At 50.5% G+C, this 20,679-nt stretch overlaps 1 protein-coding gene across 1 annotated transcript in view; it reads right to left on the reverse strand.

The window, feature by feature from the left end:
* IPPK (inositol-pentakisphosphate 2-kinase) overlaps positions 1-20,679 on the reverse strand; it is a 65,309-nt gene that overhangs the window by 19,206 nt on the left and 25,424 nt on the right. The window contains exons 7-11 of the mRNA XM_062208498.1: positions 13,138-13,196; positions 11,347-11,419; positions 5,361-5,634; positions 4,030-4,180; positions 3,351-3,453 (exon numbers count right to left, since the gene is read on the reverse strand). Of these exons, the coding sequence (XP_062064482.1) occupies positions 3,351-3,453; positions 4,030-4,180; positions 5,361-5,634; positions 11,347-11,419; positions 13,138-13,196 (660 nt within the window). The remainder of the gene's footprint in view (positions 1-3,350; positions 3,454-4,029; positions 4,181-5,360; positions 5,635-11,346; positions 11,420-13,137; positions 13,197-20,679) is intronic.

Genomic DNA, 20,679 nt, shown 5'->3' on the forward strand with positions numbered 1-20,679 from the left:
TTGCGGTGGTACGCTATGTACACTATCTCAATAAAGCAGCTACGGAGAAAAAGAAAATAAAGGAAATATCTGAGGTGCAAGAATGGTAGGCAATGATACTGAATAAACAGATAAATCTAAACACCTGTTAAATTTAAAAAAACAGTACTCTAAAATCAGGACTTTAAATAAACAAGACAACCAGTCTATGAGACAACAGCTGCGTGTATAAGTTCGGAAAGACCCAGTCCTTATGTTGTGCAAGGGCTGGGATGTTAAACAGGTTAGATTTTATTTATTCAGGGTCAAACTTAACATGTACTATGAAAAGACAGAAACTGAAGGCTTCCAAAACCAGCTGAGCAAAAAACAGAATAAAGCAGGCTGAGTGCAGAGGTTAGCAAACTGCAGGCCAGAGGCAAAGCCGGCCTCCACCACTTGTTTTCATAAACAAAGCTGTGCTGGGCTGTGCTCACTTCTAGGCTACGTGGCAGTGCTGCGTAGCTGCACCAGGGACAAGACAGCCCCACAAGGCCTACACCATTCACTATCTGGCCCTTCACAGAAAGTCTGCTGGCGCTGGCTCCACAGCACTCGTCAGCTGATGAAAGCCAGAGGCGCTGTGGGCTGCAGCTCCCTGTGCTGCCCTGAGGACAACATTCCCTCCCCCTCCACAAGCACAAGGTTCAGCTGGATCAGCGGGCAAGGACTCTGCTGTAGGAGTGCTCTCAGCAGTTCCCTAGCCTCGCAACCACCCTCCTCAGGTTCAGCAACAAGAACCTAAACCCCTCGAGAGAGAAAGGGCGGCCCTCGTAGTCCAAGACCCCCCGCCACGTCTACCAGCTTCAGCATCCTGTGGTACCCAGCACAAGCCACAACCACACTCAGATCTGCCAGGCTTTACACGTGCAAGCGTGCATCCATGTGTCCGAGTGTACACATGTGGTGATGTGTGCCGCCTGTGTGTGCATAGGTTTTCCATGTATACAGGTGTGGTGTGGTACACGTGTGTGTGTCTGCACCATGTACGTGTCTCCATGTGTGCATATGGAACATGTGGTGTTTGTGGATATTCCAATGCATTATAGTAGTGATTTCAACAGTTAGATGGTAACCACCTGACGAGATTACATTTACGTAAGGTTAAAAATTAAAAATTAATTCATGCTGATTTCTAGAAAATTGGAAAACACAGACACAGAAATGTAGTCCAGTTTTTTCTCTTAGGAAAAAACACAGACCGGCAAAGCCGCTGTTTGTCTCTAGTCGGTGCACCAAAGGTGCAGAACCCATGGCAGCCTCACACGGCTTTGCTATCTACCTCCTCCCTGAGCCGACCCAGCCCGGGGCAGCAGAGGTTCACGTAGCGCCTACAGCACATCTTCAGTCCCTGCTCCTCCTCCTCCCCCTTCTCCTTGAAAAACTCCCAGCTGCATCTTCAGCCAAAGACATCTTTCACCAGACCCGTCACGGCACAGGCGGCCAAGCCCATGCACGGGAGAAGGGATGGCACTGTGTTCCTTCGAGGGTTTCCACAGCCCTTGTCTCTACTGTTGAGGAACAGGGGTTTTTTGGCCTTGCACTATTTGTTGAACTCCACTTACTGTAGGGTTAATCCTAGGAGTATAAAGAAACTGAAAACAGATCTTTGTAAAAATTAAGAGTGGGCACAGGAGAGGGGAGGGGAAGAAGGGTGGGAGTGCGGGTGGGAGGGGACGGTAGAATGAGAAGAATCTATCTGTGTATATGAAATGCGTAAAATTTCTATACCTTAAATTTTTTTTAAAAAAGCTGTATTTCTTCACAGTTCTAGTCTCCTCAGATGTTTGGCAGCCTCTTAGAGCCAACACACCCCTTTCAGAATAAGTTTTAAATGCATAAAACATAAAATATAGGGATGGGCCCCGGGCACAGGCACTGAGATGCCAGAGGCCCGGAGCATCGATATCCACTATCGGAGTGCCTGGGTCTAAGCCCCAGTTCTGCTTCCAACTCCAGCTTCCTGATAATGTACACTCCAGGAGGTAGCAGGTGATGGTTCAAGTACTGGGGTCAGGGCCAGTGTTGTGGCACAGTGGGTCAGGCTGCCGCCAGCAATAACAGCACCCCATACTGCCGGTTCCAGTCCTAGCTGTACCACTTCTGATCCAGCTCCCTACTCGTGTGTCTGGGAAAACAGTAGAAGATGGTACTTAGACCTCTGCACCCATGTGGGAGAACTGGGAGTTCTGGACTCCTGACTTCGGGCTGGCCCAGTCCTGGCCATTGTGGTCACTTTGGAGAGTGAACCAGCAGATGGAAGATCTCTCTCTCTTCCTCTATGTGGTTCTTCCTTTCAAATAAATAAATCTAAAATAATAAGTACTTGGGTCCCTCTCACCCACGTGGAGACCAAGATTGAGTTCCTGACCTCAGCCTGGCCCAGCCCTGGCTATTACACGCATTTGAGAAGTGAACCAGCGGATTGAAGAACACATTCTCACTCTCTTTTTGTTTCTCTCTTTCAAATAAAGCAAAATATTATGGGGGCTATTACTGTGGCATAATGGGTTAAACATACGCCTGCAATGCCAGTGCAAGTCCCAGCTGCTCCACTTCCAATGCAGCTCTCTGCTTTCGGCCTGGGAAAGCAGTGGAAGATGGCCCAAGTGCTTGGGCCCTGGAAGAAGCTCCTGACTTCAGATCGGCGCAGCTCCAGCTGTTGCAACCATTTGGGGAATGAACCAGCAGATGGAAGACCTCTCTCATCTGTAATTATGCCTCTCAAGTAAATAAATAAATCTTTAAAAAATAAATAAAAAATTTTCAACAAAACAGAGAGTGAAGATGTAAAATATGACACTTTTAAAAGCAATGAAGCGCACAGTAATATGCGGACGAGGCAGTGACAGCCACGACCGTGTCGGGGATGCCTGTAGCTGCAGCGTGGGGTGGAAGAGTCTGTGTCTTGCCAACCCCACGGGCTCCTGACCACACTGGTAATGGAAGGCAATGTTAACTGTCAAGTAGAGGCTAGTGAAAATAAAGATGCAGTTCTGTCCTACCCAAGTGCACGGAGCCCTTACCTCCCTGAATGCACAGGCCCGGAAAGTGAAGGACCAGGCTCCTTCCAGGCACACGCTCCCAGGCCTCTCTGGGGCTCCATTCTGGGCCTCAGCTCAGAAGGGGCGGGCCCCGGGCCCCAGGGAACCCAAGGAAATCCCCCTTGGAAGCCGGGCACTACCATCCCCTGGCCCAGCCCATCTGGGGACGCTGCGGTCACTCTTCCACATTCCCGGCTTCTGAGCCGTGACCCTCAGGGTAGGAGCGGGAAGGCCCAGGCAGGGCGAAGGTGTCAAGAGCACAGGCAGGGTTCGGACAGGCCTGCCCACCTTTGTCAACGCGAAGGCCACCGTCCCGTCGTCCTCCGTGGAGAGGTCAAATAGCTTCTGGTAAAACGCTTCATCGTAAGGCCCATCTATTTGTAACGTTTTTCTGAAGAAGAAAGCACAGAGAATGTGACCAAGTGGCCTGGACATTGTTCCTCCAATCGCTGACATGCCCGAAACCCCACAGCAAGATTCAGTGTCACACACTTCATTTCTAAGGGCACCAGAGACACACTGCTTCCTCCTATCAAACTGGATTCCTGGACATTACGGGGCTACACAGAAGCAGCAAGCCCAGAGCCAGGGAACCCTGCGGGGGGCCCTCTCCTGTTCGTGGCAAATGGAGTCAAGGGGGCAGAGATGGGAGTGAAGCCAGGCAGTGGATCTGACAGCAGACACTGGGATTGCGGGGCCCCCAGCACAGGCCCAGGAAGCGTTCCAGCGATGCTGATGGTGGGGGACACAGGAGCAGAGCTCAGCCCACGGAGCGACACTGCCCTCTGCAGGTTCAGCCCTGACTCGGATTGCGAACAGGCAGGCTCAAATGCCCAAGGGACAACCCGCGTCCTGCAGATCCTGTTCCCCTCAGTGAGGGCAAGCCCCAAGCCAGGCCCTGGCGCCACAGCAGGTAGAGGGAGCTGGCCGGCAGGGGCCCCTGTCACGGCTCCCGGGTTGGCCTCACCTCTCCTCAGGAAACTCCTCCAGGTACCGCTCAACCCGCTTGTACAGAGGGTAGAGGCCTTCGATGTCCAGCAGGTCCAACATCTGCACCTGGAGGGTTTTGTACAGAAGACAGCCCTTCGGTAACCCCGAGCGCTCTGGGGCGTTTTTTCCTACCGAGAACATCAGGGGAAAACGAGAGCAGGTTTGTTATCAGAGGATGAAGACCGTGAAGGCAGATGCAGGCTGGCGCAGGCCAGGGGGCTCCCTCGGGCTGGGGGCCGGCATCACCACGGGCGAGGGCTGCGCCCTACCTGGTGCTGAGGCAGACACCTGGGCCCGCACCAGTAGACGGCTGGAAACCCAAGCACCTGGCGTCGGAACCACCCTCTCCCACGTCCCTCTCCTCTTCAGAACATCCTTTAAATTCACCCCAAAAGTCACTTCATGATTGAGGTTTGGAGCAGGCGTGAGGAACGTGCAGCCCACGGGCCATATAAAACCCAGGAAACCACTTGGTCTGGCCCTGCTAAGGCAACCACAAGTAGTACTCAAAGTTCAATAAGTCTATATCGGGCTAATTGTTGAACTGATCATTCTGTACAGCCCGAGAATGATGTTAGGAATACCCAAGTGGCCCCTGGTGGGAAAAAGGTTCCCCGCCTCTGGACTTTGGAGAGAGAACCTTCTTTCTCAGCAACTCGTGGCCACCTAGACACATCCTGTGCTTCCTTAACAGCGCTGTGTGCCCACACTGTGCGCTTCATTTTCACACTTTCCCAAAGCGACTGGGTTTACTCATAAAACTCACATGTGGTAAGAAAAAAGCTGGCATGGGGCCATGGGCAGTGCAGGAGGCAGGGCCCAGGGCCCAGCAGCACAGCTGCTATCTTCAAACTTCCTCAGGAGTCTCTGTGCTCTTCAGACAGGAGGGACCCCCGCTCCTAAGATTCAGGACACACAGCCCCATCCAGTCTGCAAGGAAGGTGGCCAAGCCCACAGCCCAACAGTGCTGGGCCCCAGGCCTAAAGAGCCCCTGTACCTCAGTGCCCTCTAAGAAGCAGGTGAAGGGGCACCTGCATCGGAGTTGCCAGAGGACCCGGTAACAGGTGCAAACGCCGCAGCTGCAGAGAGCACACAGAAACCTGTGGGCACGGTCCCCGGCAAACCCCACGGCGCAGGTACTCAGCAAACCATAAGAGGAGAGAAAAGGGGGTTTCCACTGGGTGCACTGCAGGAAGGCACAGCTCCAGTGGCTCCGACAGACCAGGCAGCTCCACCCCTGCTGCCCACATGGCCAAAAGAATCCCACAGCCCCGCCGAGCCCTGCCTGTCCAGGAGGCCAGGCCCTACCTTGGCGGCGCAGGCTCCTGCTGAAAGGGCTGGCCTCGCAGACCCGTGGGCCCTGGGGCCCGGGCCGCAGGGCACCCGCCCGGCCCTTGTCGGTGCTGCTCAGCAGCACCCTCGTGATGACGTGCACCAGCTCCCGGATCACGGCCCTCGTGCAGTGCGGCCCGGCCGCCAGGCCGTTGGAAGGGAAGAAGAAGGGCTTCAGGTGGTGGGCGAGCTCGCTCCAGTCGGCCACAGGGCTGCGGGCGTCGCTGCAACCATAGATGAGCTCACCATTCTGCCGGCGGGGAGAGAGGGTTAGAGAGGGGATCGTGGCTCCACAGCCGGCAGAGGACCGCCCATCCAGCCCAGGGCGGCCCACCCACACACATCACCCGTACCCCAAGAGGCAGGGCCCACCACCAGAGGAGAGGGAAAAATGTTTTCACAACTGAAGACTAGCCCCGGCCTGAGAGCCACACTCAGACAACCCTCGCCCAGCACATGGAAAGCTATGCAAACCTTGGCGCAAAGCAACACGCTCACAACGGCACCAGCTCAGGTCCTTGGGTGCTGGAGCTGCTGAGCTCTGGCCCAGAGTGGGCAGACTCAAGGGTGGCAGAAATGGGTAAGTTCCAGACGGCCCCGCCTGCTTGGAGCGAGCCAGCAGGACACTGCCACTCACATGCACACACTGCAGGGCACGTGGGACATCACCACGCAGTGGGCCTAATGCCCAGGCTTCCCTGGGCCTGGGTGGGGTCTGGGGAGAGGCCCAGTCAGCAGCCAAGCCTGGAGCAAGAGGAGCTTCTCCAGGATGGCCCAAGGTCCCAACACACCCTGAGGCCCTCTCGGGAGAAGCCTGCTCAGCATCACCAACAGAGGATCTCAGTTAAGGGGCCATGGCTTCTGTCTCTCTCCTGGGATCACAAGGCCACACTGAGCAGCCTCAGGGAAGGTCTCACAGGTGGGTGAGACTGAGGCTGCTAGCCCTGGCCATGTCTTCAGCTGAGATACAGCCTAGAGAAGGGCACTAGGCCAAAACTATGGAGCTTGGGCCCAGTGCTGTGGTGCAGCAGGTAAAGCTACTGCCTGCAGTGCCGGAGTCCCATATGGACACCGGTTTGAGTCCCGGCTGCTCCACTTCCAATTCAGCTCTCTGCTATGGCCAGGGAAAGCAGTAGAAGATGGCCAAAGTCTTGTACCCACATGGGAGACCCAGAAGAAGCTCCTGGCTTCGGATCAGCTCAGCTCCAGCCATTGCGGCCATTTGGGGAGTGAACCAGCAGATGGAAGACCTCTTTGTCTCTCTGCCTCTGCCTCTCTGAAACTCTGCCTTTTAAGTCAATAAATAAATAATGAAAAACACAACCCACAAAGCTCCCCTGAGCTCCTGGCCTCAACAGCAGTCAGAGGGTGTGGATATGTTAAGCTACACTTGGGAGTAACAGGCAAGGGCTGACACAGAGAAGGTGACTCTTGCTCTCGAGCCACCCTGAGACCACAGCTGGCCACACTGGCGGGGTGGGGGGTGGGGCCTAGGACAGAGCGCTGCCTGTGTGGAGGTGAACCTGGTCCCTTCTTCCAGGCCTGGGGCCCGCTTGGGGGGACTCCTCACAGCAGGGCCTCTGCCCCTAGTGTCGGTCCCAGATGGCAGACCATAGGCTCCAGGACAAGTGTTCACCCACCCCGAGTCCCCACCACACCTCTCATCACCGCAGCGCAGCATGGGGCACGGACCACAACCCAGGCAGCTTCTGCACACTTGGAATTTCAGAGTTAAAGTCGTTTTCTACCTTGTGGCGTTTGAATGCCAAACCCAGAAAGGAGAATGGAGGCCTAAGTGTCCAAACCACAGTCACGGGTGAGGGCTGCACAGGTGTTGCTGTCCTATTATTTTAAATAGCCATTCCACACTCAGAGTTTGGTAAAGTGGCATGATACAAAATCGAAACAAAAATATCAATAGCCTTTGTATACACAGACAGTGTCATGCTGAGAAAGAACTTTTAAGATCAGTCTGATTCACAATAGTTCCAAAAAGAACTAAATACCCTGGAATAAATTTAACCAAGGATGTCAAAGATCTCTACAATGAAAATTGAAAAACACTACAGAAAGAAATAGAAGACATTAAAAAAATGGAAAAATCTTCCATGTTCACGGTTTGGAAGAATCAACATCATCAAAATGTCCATACTACCAAAAGCAATCTAGAAAAATATGATGCTAAAATTCACATGGAAACACAAGAGACCCCAAACAGCTAAAGCAATCTGAAACAACAAAAACAAAGCTGGAGGCATCACAAACCTGATTTCAAGACATACCACAGGGCAGTTATAATCAAAACAGCCTGGTACTGGCACAAATACAGACTTGTAGACCAATGGAACAGAACAGAAGCTCCAGAAACCAATCCGTGCATCTACAACCAACGTATCTTTTACAAAGGAGTAAAATCAATCCCTGAAGCAAGGACAGTCTCTGCAACAAATGGTACTGGGGAAACTGGTTCTTCACATGCAGAAGTATGAACAACTAGACTCAAACCTTACACAAAAATGCACTCAAAATGGATCAAAGACCCAAATCTATGACCCAATACCATCAAATTACTAGAGAACATTGGGGAAACTCTGCAAGACATTGGCATAGGCAAAGACTTCTTGGAAAAGACCCCAGAGGCACAGGCCATCAAAGCCAAATGGACAAATGAGATGGCATCAAGCTGAGAGCCTCTGCACTGCAGAAGAAGCACTCAGCGAAGTGAAGAGGCAACCAACAGGATGGGAGAAAATATTTGCAAACTGCACAACAGATAAAGGGTTAACATCCAGAATCAATAAAGAGCTCAAGAAATCCAACAACAATAAAACAATCCATTTAAGAAATGGGCAAAGGAGTTGAACAGGCATTCTTCCTGAGAGGAAATCCAAATGGCCAACAGACACATGAAAAAAAGTTCAAGATCACTAGCCATCAGGGAAATGCAAATCAAAACCACAGTGAGGTTTCACCTCACCTCAGTTAGAATAGCTACATACAAAAACCAACCAACAGGCCGGCGCCGTGGCTTAACAGGATAATCATCCGCCTTGCGGCGCCGGCACACCGGGTTCTAGTCCTGGTTGGGGCGCCGGATCTATCCCAGTTGCCCCTCTTCCAGGCCAGCTCTCTGCTATGGCCCGGGAGTACAGTGGAGGATGGCCCAAGTGCTTGGGCCCTGCACCCGCATGGGAGACCAGGAGAGGCACCTGGCTCCTGCCTTCGGATCAGCGAGATGCACCGGCCGCAGCGGCCATTGGAGGGTGAACCAACAGCAAAAAGGAAGACCTTTCTCTCTGTCTCTCTCTCACTATCCACTCTGCCTGTCCAAAAAAAAAAAAAAAAGAAAAAAAAAATCAACCAACAAACACTGGCAAGGGTGTGGGGAAAAAGGTCTCCTAATTCACTGTTGGTGGGAATGTAAATTGGTACAGCCACTGTGGAAGACAGTATGGAGATACCTCAGAAATCTAAATATAGACCTACCTTGTGATCTAGCCACCCCACTCCTTGAATTTACCCAAACCAAAAGAAATCAGCATATGAGTTATCTGTACTCCCATGTTCACTGCGGCACAGTTCACAACAGCTAGCATATGGAATCAACCCAGATGTCCATCAACTGTTGACTGAACGAAGAAATTATGGTGTATATATATACTATGGAGTAATACTCAGCTGAAGAAAGGAAAGAAAGAGAAAGAGAAAGAGACAGAGAAAGACAGAGAGAAAGAAAAAGAGAGAGAGAGAGAAATCCTGTCTTTTGCCAACAAGATGGACACAACTGGAAATCATTATACTTAGTGAAATAAGCCAGTCCCAAAAAGACAGATATTGTATGTTTTCCCTGATGAAGGTAACTAATATAGTGCCTGAAATGTAATGTAGGGAAGTGAAATAGACATTTTGAGATTCGGTGACTGTTTACAGCCCTTTGAGGAAGTTTTTTTCTTCTTTACATTATTTGCTGAACTCTTTTACTTAGTGTAGGGTTAACTATATGATCATTAAGTAAACTGAAAATAGATCTTTGTAAAAAATTAAGAGTGGGAATGTGAGAGGGAGGAAGAGGAAGGGTTGGAATGCAGGCAGGAGGGAGGTGGGGGGGAACTGTCACTGTGTTCCTAAATCTGTATATATGAAATACATGAAACTTGTATAACAAGTAAACTTTTAAAAAAGCCACTCCGTGTCACATTTCTTACTCATCTCTTCTGAAACTATCCACTAAGCCTCTGGACTTTTCTATGCTGATTTCAACAGAAGCGCCAGAAAACCAGCCTCCTGGACTCCAGCAACCCTATGTGTGGGCCTGACAGAGGGTTAGAGAAGGGTCCCTTCAGGACAAAAGGCCAGCCACGCCTTAGACTTCAGAGATCCCGGTGGAAGGGAATCTATCTTCAGATTTTAGATATCAAGTGTTTTCAGTTCTTAAAATGATTTTAAAAAACTGCTTTTGAAATGTTTCCCTTTTCTAGACTTGAGAAAGTAAAGACAGCCAAAGAATAAGGTCAACTATTTGAGCCAGCAGCCAGGAAAACAGAGTTTCTGAGCCAGAGCCAAGGAGCCAGGTCAGAAACAGGCCTCATCCGCCCACTTCTGAGGGCCGTCCAGTGGGTAGCTGGAGGAAGACAGGGCCTGCAGCTCACCAGTCACTGCGTCCAGACAAAGCGCAAGGAGTCAGGAGGCCCACCCTTAACCCTGTCTCCTGATGACACAGTAGTCTAAAAGGCCACAGAGCGGTCCACGAGGAGCAGAGATTGTGCCTTAGAGATTCTCAGAGGAACTTCGAGGTCTGCTGGCAGGGGTGAAGGGGAACAATTTGCTGGATGCCAACAATGCCTGCAAGGCCTGACATGCTAAAGTGCCAGGGGTGCCCAGACCCGGACATCTCAAAGGGCCTGCAGAATAGATGCCTGCCCTGGTCTGTGTCTATTCCCACGCAGCCGGGCTGGCTTAATCTCACTCTTCAAGGAACGCTGCAGCTGCAGGTACCCCCTTCTGCGGGACACTCGTTTGGTCCCTAATGGAACCTGCCTCCTGACCTGTGACTCTTCTGATCCTAACCTCCTCGTGATTTTTCGGCTTGTACTCCCCCTGCACATCCAGTGCCAGTGATGTATCCCTGTCCCACGCTGGCACCTACGCACCTTCTGGATGGTTCCAGAAGGCAGAACTAGAACCAGGACCCGCATGGCGACAAGGCCACCACGTTTCCAACATGGGCAGAACCCCCAACTTCTGATCGGGCTGGCCCTACCCACAACCTCGCCCTCACCTCTCTTACCCAGGCCTCTCCTCTGCCAATACCCACCCCTGCACAGCCTCTTTTTCCCTCCACTTCTTGTCCCCACCTCTGCCTGACCCATTTCCTCCTCCCCTCGGACACCAGCAGGCCAGGTGAGTAGGGGGCCTTAGTGACCCATGCCAGAGCCAGCCTTGGGAGCAACAAGAACCTGAAGGTGGTTACACTGAGTGGTCAACGTCCCCTCCTCCCACACAGTGAGGTACAGGACAGTCAGAACTGCAGAACCTGGACAATTAGCTTTGCAACGAAGAGCTCCCCAAATTAACCAGGAGAGAATGCACGGGAAGGTTCTCAATGTTCGGCTTCCCTCGTAGGTACTGTGACCTGGGCGGTCAGCTGGGTCCCACCCCTGCTCCCCACTCAGCCCCATGGTCTTCCTCATAGATGCTTCCAGGGCACACACCTCAGGGCCAGACTGCCCAGGGTCACAGACATTGTGCTCATGGAATGGGGCTCAGAAAAGGATGGCTACAGATGGAGGGTCTGGGACTGAGTGACCGTGTGGACAGCAGGGGCTCAAGGACCCCACAGGGCACCAGACATGCAGAGCTGTGCCTCCGACAGCCCAGGCCCGGTCTGCACAGTCACCCAAACCTGTCCCGAGAACAGTGCACAGTGGGTTCACCTGAAACCAGAAAACGGAGTGGCTCTTACCTTAAATATCTTCAAGTTGTTCTGCGTCTCCTGCAGCAAACTCTTCAGTGCAAAGTGCATTCTCTGTTTGTTTCTAAAGGGGAAGGAGTCACACACTTAGAGGCAGCGGGGATGGATCTGGTCTCCAATCCCCTGCCTGTGGCTGCCCGAAGCCAGGTACTTCGGGGCTGAACTACAAACCCAAAACCCAGAGCCCAGAGAGTTCCAGTCATGTCCTCCCCTCTCTACAGCTCCACCCCACCCCAGCCCACCCCTCCATGCCCACGAGGGATGTGGGACTCTGGCCTCCTCCCTCCCCAACCTGGCCTATGCCCCTGTTGGAGGCAGGAGTGGAGTGTGGCCCTAAGCCCTAGGTCTGAGGAGAGACGTGCAGGACCCCAGGAGACCACAGCCCCACCGGCCACATCACAACCTGGCCAGTTCTGACCCCCCCACCCCATTCTTCCTGCCTCAGCTTCCACAGCTGCAGTGCCTAGGGCAGCAGGAGGTGAGTGGTCAGTCATTGGGCTGGACGGGTGCAGGGAGCCAAGGAGAAGAGAGGCGACCCCAGGACACCTTGTCCTCCCGCCCCCACCCCTAATCCCAGGATCTCCCTCTTGCCAGGCCACTCACTCCCCGGCAATCTGCGAGGTCTGTCGCCCCATCCCCACCATCACTCACCCACTATTCCTCTCTCTCAGGGGCAACATCATCCCTAACAACCCTGTCCCACCAACTCCTGCTCCCAAGGTAACCAGCAGGAACCCATGAGGCAAAGCAACCCCAAGCAAAAAGCTGAGGTGGCACCCCCCCCATCAGTCCACGGAAGGCATTCCATTTAATATGCTTTAACAAACGTTAAAGTGTCCTCAATGGTCTGTGTTACCAATTGCTTCAAAACCCACAGCCTGGAGGGGCACATCAACACCTGACTCATAGGTGCACGTACCAACTGCCTGACGCCCACCTGAACGCACTGAGCTACACTGCGCCTTCCTCCTTCAGCACCCTCAACTCTGCATTTGAACTCTGTTCTGGAAGGTGTGCAAGGCACCTAAGCAGCGGCACTGAAGCGACAACCATGGGCACACAGGCCGAGAGGAGCAGGCAGGGAGGGTGGGAGGGCCGGGACCACGGGGAGGGAACAGGTCATGGGGAAGAGGGAGTGCACTCGCCAAAAAGGACAGCGAAGCTCACAGACCTGCGGGTCACTCCCCTGGGTGTGCTGGCAGGAGGGAGGGTTCAAGAGCGCCTGTCCCCTGTCCACACCCGGTTTACCCCAGGACCTGACCAGTGACCCTCCCCTGCTCTGGCCACTGCGCACCTGACCACAGACACTCGGGGCCAGGACTAGGCCAGGCTGCCTGCTAACGAGGGGCACTGAGGGTGCACAGCAGAGCCGCGGGGATGGGACAAAAGCAGAGAGGGCCTGGGAGCCGGAGCACGGCCTCCGGCAGCCTCACAGGCAGAAGCAGCCCGGCGGCAGCAGAGGTGCAGGCTCCACAGAGAAGCCAGGGAGCAAAGGCAGCGAGGAGCAGGCTGTGGAGGCCCCGCCAGGGAGATCGGCACCAGCTACGGCTGCCGGACCGCAGACAGAGGCGTGGAGCACCCGCAGGTCTACAACCGCCTAGGGCTGTGAGCCCGAAGCCCAGCAACTGCAATGCTGAGGGCGAAGCAGACCCCTGGACATGGAGTAGGGCCTCGGCCCCGCCCCACAGAGTTCCTAGAATACTCCCTACCACACCCCTCACAGGATATCCCCTGGCTCGGCATCACCCCCACACCAGAGGGCAAATGAGAAGTGTCTCTTACCCTGAGTAGAGATCAAGGGGACAATATTTACTTATCTGCTTCCACTTCCCAGTCGCTACCTGTTAAAATACCAAAACAAGGGCATCAAATATTTGGCTGCTTGTGACTTCACTGTGCCAACATCAACACAGAACAGGCAAGTGACATATGATGATTAAGATGAGCTATAGCCTTCTCCCAGGTCCCACCACTTTTACAAGTGCACACGACTAATGGGGAGAATCCACAACTCCCATCCAAGTAAAGTTCAGCCTGTCTCGGAGACAGGCTGTCACTATGTGAGCAGGAGCCTAAAAGCAGCAAACATCTGAAAATCACATTGCTAAATTATTTCTGAAATTTCTATCTACGTTCATTTTATGCAAGACAGGTGGAGAGAGAGCTTCCATCAACTACTCACAACAACCAGAGCTGGACCAGGATGAATCCAGGAACTCAGAACTCCACCCAGGACTTTCACCTGGGACTCCAATATGGGTGGCAGGGACTCAAGTACTTGAATCAACACCTGCTACCTCCTAGTATATGCCCAGATTGGAAGCTCAGTAGCTGGGACTTGAACCAGGCACTCAACATGGGATGCAGGTGTCCCAAGCAATCGCCTAACCACTGCACCAAATGTCTACCCCCACATAGGTAAATTATGATGAGATGAAAAAAATCTTTAAAATAGTGATATCCCGTAACAAGGAGGATGCTGCCCTGTAGAGTAAATTGGCATAATCTTCTAAAAGGAAACTTGCTGGTTGGATCCATTAAATCTAAGATGTATACATCCCCTGACAGCAAACCTACAAAAAAACCTAGAAAAACTAGCACAGAGCAAAAAGGTAGAGCGATAAGGATGGTCACCTCAGCCTTATTCATAATACCAAGACCCTGGGACCAAGAGAGGCAGTGGTCAGTAGGAATGAAAGGATATTCAACAAACAACTCTCAGATTATTTAAGAAAAGAAAGCGATCAACAGAACAGGAAGAATTCCAGAAAGAAATGCAAACTGACAATATAAGAAGGCAGGTGACTCAGTTCAAACTACATGACATTTTATCAGCTACTGCTTCATAGTAAGCACAAAGAAACGAAGAGATGTTGGAAGAAATGGTAGAGCAATCACAGCTGGAAATTACCTCCTCCACAAAGGCCATGAGAAAATGGGCAAAAATTGTCAGAGGGAAAAACAGAACTCTGGAAACTGACCAAACGTTTACAACAATCCAAAGTGCATTTATTCAAGAAAAGGGGGAGAGGATCAGCACTGTGACATAGGGGGTAAAGCCGCTGCCTGCAGTGCTGGCATCCCACATGGGTGCCGGTTCGAGTTCCAGCTACTCCTCTTCCAATCCAGCTCTCTGCTGTGGCCTGGGAAAGCAGTAGAAGATGGCCCACGTCTTTGGGCCCCTGCACCCATGTGGGAGACCTGGAGGAAGCTCCTGGCTGCTGGCTTCGGATTGGCACAGCTCCAGCCGTTGAGCCAATTGGGGAGTGAACCAGCGGATGGAAGACCTCTCTCTCTCTGACTCTCCTCTCTATATAACTCTTCCAAATAATTAGATTTTTTTTTTTAAAAGGGCCAAATCTAAGCAAAAACAGTGAGCTCTCTGATATCCTATCCCCTTTTCCTCTCCCATTTCTAGCACCAAAGGAAACCTGAATACCAATACACACAACCACAGTAAAAAACTAACATCTTGACAGCAAGACAGACAGAAGGCAGAAGCACCTCCCAAGTCTCACTGCTAGCAGACTGCCATATTACTTGACTTGTCTCTTGGCTGCCAAGATTCCCACTTGCACTGTTGCTTTTACTAAACCTACTCAGAGCTTGTTGAGAGTGTTCTACAGTGTCGCTTATCAGCAGTGAAGCTACACAAAGGCAAAGCTTTCATTTATTACAGAAATAAAGCTGGTATAAATCTTAACTAGGCTGTTTAGATTATCAAACAATTAAGCAGAACTAGACAGAAAGTCAACATGGAAGACGAACACCACTATAAACCAGCTATACCTAACATAACTACAGAACACTCCAGCCAAAAGTAGATCTACTCAAGTAGATAAGAAACATTCTTGAGGACAAACCTTGTATTAAACAAGTCTCAATAAATTTTATAAGATTTATTTATTTGAAAGTCAGATTTACAGAGAGAGAGGGAGAGACAGAGAGAGGTCTTCCATCTGCTGGTTCATCCCTTAGATGGCCACAACGGCTGGGACTGAGCCAGACAGAGGCCAGGAGCCCTCAGCTTCTTCCAAGTCTCCCATGTGTGCAGTAGGTGCCCATGCACCTGGGCCATCCTCTGCTGCCTTTCCCAGGACATTAGCAGGGAGCTGGATTGGAAGGGGAGCAGCCAGGCCATGAGCCAGCACATGGAATGTGCCAGCACTGTAAGCAGCAGCTTTACCCTCCAAACCACAATGCCAGTCCCTCAATAAATTTTTTTTTATTTGACAGAGTTACACAGTGAGAGAGAGACAGAGAGAAAGGTCTTCCTTCTGTTCACCCCCAAAATGGCCGCTACAGCTGGAGCTGCGACGATCCAAAGCCAGGAGCCAGGTGCTTCCTCCTGGTCTCCCATGCGGGTGCAGGGCCCAAGCACTCAGGCCATCCTCCACTGCCTTCCCGGGCCACAGCAGAGAGTGACAGAGCAGGTGTTTGAAGCAGCAGTTAAGACACCCGCATCCTATATCTGAATGCCTGGGTATGAGTCCCAGCTCTGCTACCGATTCCAGTTTCCTGCAATGCATACCTTGAGAGGCAGCAAGTGATACTCAGGTAGCTGGGTCCCTACCACCCATGTTTAAGACCTGGATTGAGGGGCCAGCATCTCCTCACTCCCATGTCTAAGTACATACATACATACATACATACAGCAGCACCATGCAAATAATGTTCTATAATTAAAATCAGTAACAATGGAAACTGAAAATCAGTAATGCAATGAGAAACTCACAAATACTACTAATCATCAATGGGTCAAAAAAAGGACTCAAAAAACAATTAAAATGAAAACACAACATATAAAACTTGTGGGATAAAAAGCAAGTAGTATTTAGAGGGAAAATCACAGTTGTAAACATCTATAAAGGGAGAAAGATTTCACATCAATAACCTAACTTTCTAACCCCCAACAAATTACTAAAAGAACAACAAACCAAACCTATAGCAATCAGAGAGAAAAGAACAGTAAAGACTGGACTAGAGATAAATGAAATAGAAAATAAGGGCTAAAACAGAAAAAAGGAACAAAACCAAAAGTTCTCTGAAAAGACCAACAAATATGATATAATCTATTGGCAAGACCAAGACAAAAGACAAAGAAATCAATGATTAAAGTCAGGACTGAAAAATGAGACATTACTCCAACCTTGCAGAAATAAAAACAATTACAATGGAATACTCTAAACAATACAGGCCAACAAATTAGATAAAATAGACCAATTCCTGGTAACACACAACTAACAAAACTGATGCAAGAAAGATTCTCGCCGGTGCCGCGGCTCAATAGGCTAATCCTCCGCCTTGCGGCGCTGGCACACCAGGTTCTAGTCCCGGTTGCCCCTCTTCCAGCCAGGAGAAGCACCTGGCTCCTGGCTTCAGATCAGCGAGATGCGCCGACCGCAGCGGCCATTGGAGGGTTAACCAACGGCAAAGGAAGACCTTTCTCTATCTCTCTCTCTCTCACTATCCACTCTGCCTGTAAAAAAAAAAGAAAGAAAGATTCTCAACAGACAAATACCAAAGGACTGAATTGGTAATCAATGTGCTGGCATCCCACATGGGCATCAGTTCATGTCCCGGCTGTTCCTCTTCCAATCCAGCTCTCTGCTATGGCCTGAGAAAGCAGTGGATAACGGCACCCATACCTGCAAGGCAGACTCGGGAAAAGCTCCTGGCTCCTGGCTTTGGGTCAGCCCAGCTCCAGCCATTGTGGCCATTTGGAGAGTGAACCAGCGGATGGAAGACCTCTCTCTCTGTCTCTCCCTCTGTCTGTAACTGCTCAAATAAACAAAAATCTTAAAACTGTTGCCTAAAGTGCTGGCATCCCATATGCTTGCTGGTTCAAGTTCTGGATGGTCCACTTCCAATCCTGCTCCCTAATAATGTTCCTGGGAAAGCAGTGGAAGATGACCGAAGTCCTTCAGCCCCTGCACCCATGTAAGAGACCCGGATGAAGTTCTGGTTCCACCTAGCCTAGCCTCGACCAATGAGGCCATTTGGGGAGTGAACCAGCAAAAGAAAGACCTCTCTCTGTGTCTCTCCCTCTCTCTGGGACTCTGCCTTTTAAAGACAAAGAAAATTAAAAATCATTGAAAGAAACTAAAGACCTAAATAACTGAAAGAGATCCTGTGTTCACAGTTAAAATGTAATCACTGTTAAAAAGGTGGCATTTCCCACATTGATGCAGATTCAACAGAACTCCTTTCAAAATCTTTGCTGGTTTCTTTGTGGATACTGACAAGCTAAAGGCATCAGATTACAAAGGAAGAGGTAAAACTTTGTTTTCACAGATGGCCCTACAAACAGAACTACTGGAGCTAATAAAAAAATTAGCAAAGAGACAGAGCAAGATCAACACACAAACATCATCTTGTCTCTATACATAAGAAACGAACTCTGAGAAGCCAAGTAAGGAAGTAATCCTACTTACAATATTCCAAAAAAGCAAAACCCCTGGAAATAAACTAATTGAAGCACTGAAAGACTTATACACTGGAAACCACACTGCCGAAAGCTAATAAGGAAGACCTAAATAAATGGAAAGACATTCCACATTCATGGATCCTAAGACTTAAAAATGCTAAGACGGAGGGCCGGCACTGTGGCATAGCAAGTAAAGCTGCCACCTGCAGTGCCGGTATCCCATATGGGTGCCGGTTCGAGTCCTGGCTGCTCCACTTCCAATCCAGCACTCTGCTATGGCCTGGGAAAGCAGTAGAAGATGGTCCAAATCCTTGGGCCCCTGCACCCACATGGGAGACCTGGGAGAAGCTCCTGGCTCCTGGATTGGCACAGCTCCAGTCATTGTGGCAAATTGGGGAGCGAACCAGTGGATCAAAGACCTCTCTCTCACTCACTCTCTCTCTCTCTCTGCCTCTCCTTCTCTCTGTGTGTGTAACTCTTTCAAGTAAATAAATCTTTAAAAAATAAAATTAAAATTTTAAAAAAAGAGGCTGGTGCCATGGCTCAATAGGCTAATCCTCCGCCTGCGGCGCCGGCACACTGGGTTCTAGTCCTGGTCGGGGCGCCGGATTCTATCCCGGTTGCCCCTCTTCCAGGCCAGCTCTCTGCTGTAGCCCGGGAGTACAGTGGAGGATGGCCCAAATGCTTGGGCCCTGCACCTGCACGGGAGACCAGGAGAAGCACCTGGCTCCTGCCTTCGGATCAGTGCAGTGCACCAGCCGCAGCGTGCCAGCCGCGGCAGCCATTGGAGGGTGAACCAACGGCAAAAGGAAGACTCTGTCTCTCTCTCTCACTGTCCACTCTGCCTGTCAAAAAAAAAAAAAATTTAAAAGAAATACATGAAATTAGTACACCTTAAATAAAATTTAAAAGTGGGGGGAGGGACAGAGAAAGATCTTTTCCATTTGCTAGTTCACTCCCCAAATGTCCAAAACAGCTGGGACTGGGCCAGAAACCAGAACTGTACCTGACTCTCGCATGAGTGGCAGGAACTCAAGTATTTGATGTGTCATCCACTGCTTCCCAGACACATTAACAAGGAGCCCGATGGGAAGACGAGCACTCCAGTAAGACTGCAGGCATCCCAAGCAGCGGCTTAACACGATGCACCACAATGCCTGGCCCCAAGCTCCACTCCTAATCCCAGCTGCCTGCTAATGTATGCCTTGGGAAGCAGCAGGCAATGGCTCAAGTAGTCAGGTCCCCGGCAGTCACGGGAGAAATCTAGACTGAGTTCCGGGTTCCCGGCTTTTGCCTGGCCCAGCTCTGACTGTTGGCAGGCATTTGAGGATTGTCTGTACTCATTTGTCTGTCCCTGTATGTGTGTGTATTTGTCTGCCTTTCAAATAAAATAAAAAAATTTTAATTCATTATTAGTCTTAAAGGTTTATTTATTTATTTGAAAGGCAGAGTTTCAGAGAAAGGGAGATCTTCCCCCTCACTGGTTCACTCCCCAAATGGCTACAACAGTAGGGACTGGCCCAGGCTGAAGCCAGGATCTTCATCTGGGTCTCCCAAGAGGGTGGAAGGGGCCCAAGCACTTGGCCCATCTTCCACTGCTTTCTCAGGCCACAGGAGGGAGCTGCATTGGAAGTAGAGTAGATGGGACATGAACCAGCCCCTGCAAGGATGCCAGCATCCACAGGTGGCAGCTTAACCTGTTGTACCGCAGTGCAGGCCCTGATAAAATTTTCTTGAAAACGGGGCTGGCGCTGTGATGTTATGTAGTAGGCTAAGCAGCATCCCATACGGGCACCGGTTTGTGTCCCGGTTGCTCCTCTTTCAGATCCAGCTCTCTGCTGTGGCCTGGGAAAGCAGTAGAAGATGGCCCAAGTCCTTAGGCTACTGCACCCGTGTGGGAGACCCAGAAGAAGCTCCTGGTTTCTAGCTTTAGATTGGCCCAGCTCCAGCCATTGCCACCATTTGGGGCATGAGCCCGTGCACAGAGGACCTTTCTGTCTCTCTCCCTCTCTCTGTATAACTCTACCTCTCAAATAAATAAATCTTTTTTTAAAAAAAATATTTTTAGGCACAAAATTTTGAAATCCATGCATAGTTTATCATAATACACATTCTCCATGAACTTTGTGAAGATCCTGCCTATGCTACAAACCAAATAAAATTACAACAGAATTCCTATAATTCAAAGAACTCATTAAAGAAATTAAGAAAAATTTGCAACTGTATGACACAGGCTTGGTGAGGCAGTTCCAGACATGGCCCCTCATAACTGAGGCAGGGCTGACCTCAGTTTCTGGCGTGCAGGAAGACCATAGCTGTCTCGACTCTGTGCACCAGCACCGGCATGTTGCTAAAATACACAGAGGCCCATTTTACTGCCTATCACACTGCAAAGTCCTTACAGAGTGATGTACATCTGAATGCTTGGGATTCCCACACTTCTCTTGAAGGACGTTTCATTTGTGAATGATCACTTGGTGAACATATGTCCTGGACTGTCTGAGATACTTCCTGCTTATGCCTGCTTTCCTGGCTAAAATGATCAACAGCATCACCTCTTATTCCTGGAAGTAGCACAGTGCAGGCAACAAATTATGTCATTACCTAATTATTTATGCTCAAGTTGGCCATCAGCTTGAAATGTTGATATTCTTGTATTATACACTTATAAAATTATTATTACAGCTTTCACTTGGTTAAAAAAAGAAATAGAACAACAGGGGCCAGCCCAGTGGCGTAATGGATAAAGCCGCTGCCTGCAGTACCAGCATCCCATATGGGCACCAATTCGAGTCCTGGCTGCTCCACTTCCAATCCAGCTCTCTGCTACGGCCTGGGGAAGCAGTGGAAGATTGCTTGGGCCCCTGTACCATGTGGGAGACCCAGAAGAAGCTCCT

The sequence above is a fragment of the Lepus europaeus genome, chromosome 12 (genome assembly GCF_033115175.1).
Source record: "Lepus europaeus isolate LE1 chromosome 12, mLepTim1.pri, whole genome shotgun sequence".
NCBI lineage: Eukaryota > Metazoa > Chordata > Mammalia > Lagomorpha > Leporidae > Lepus > Lepus europaeus.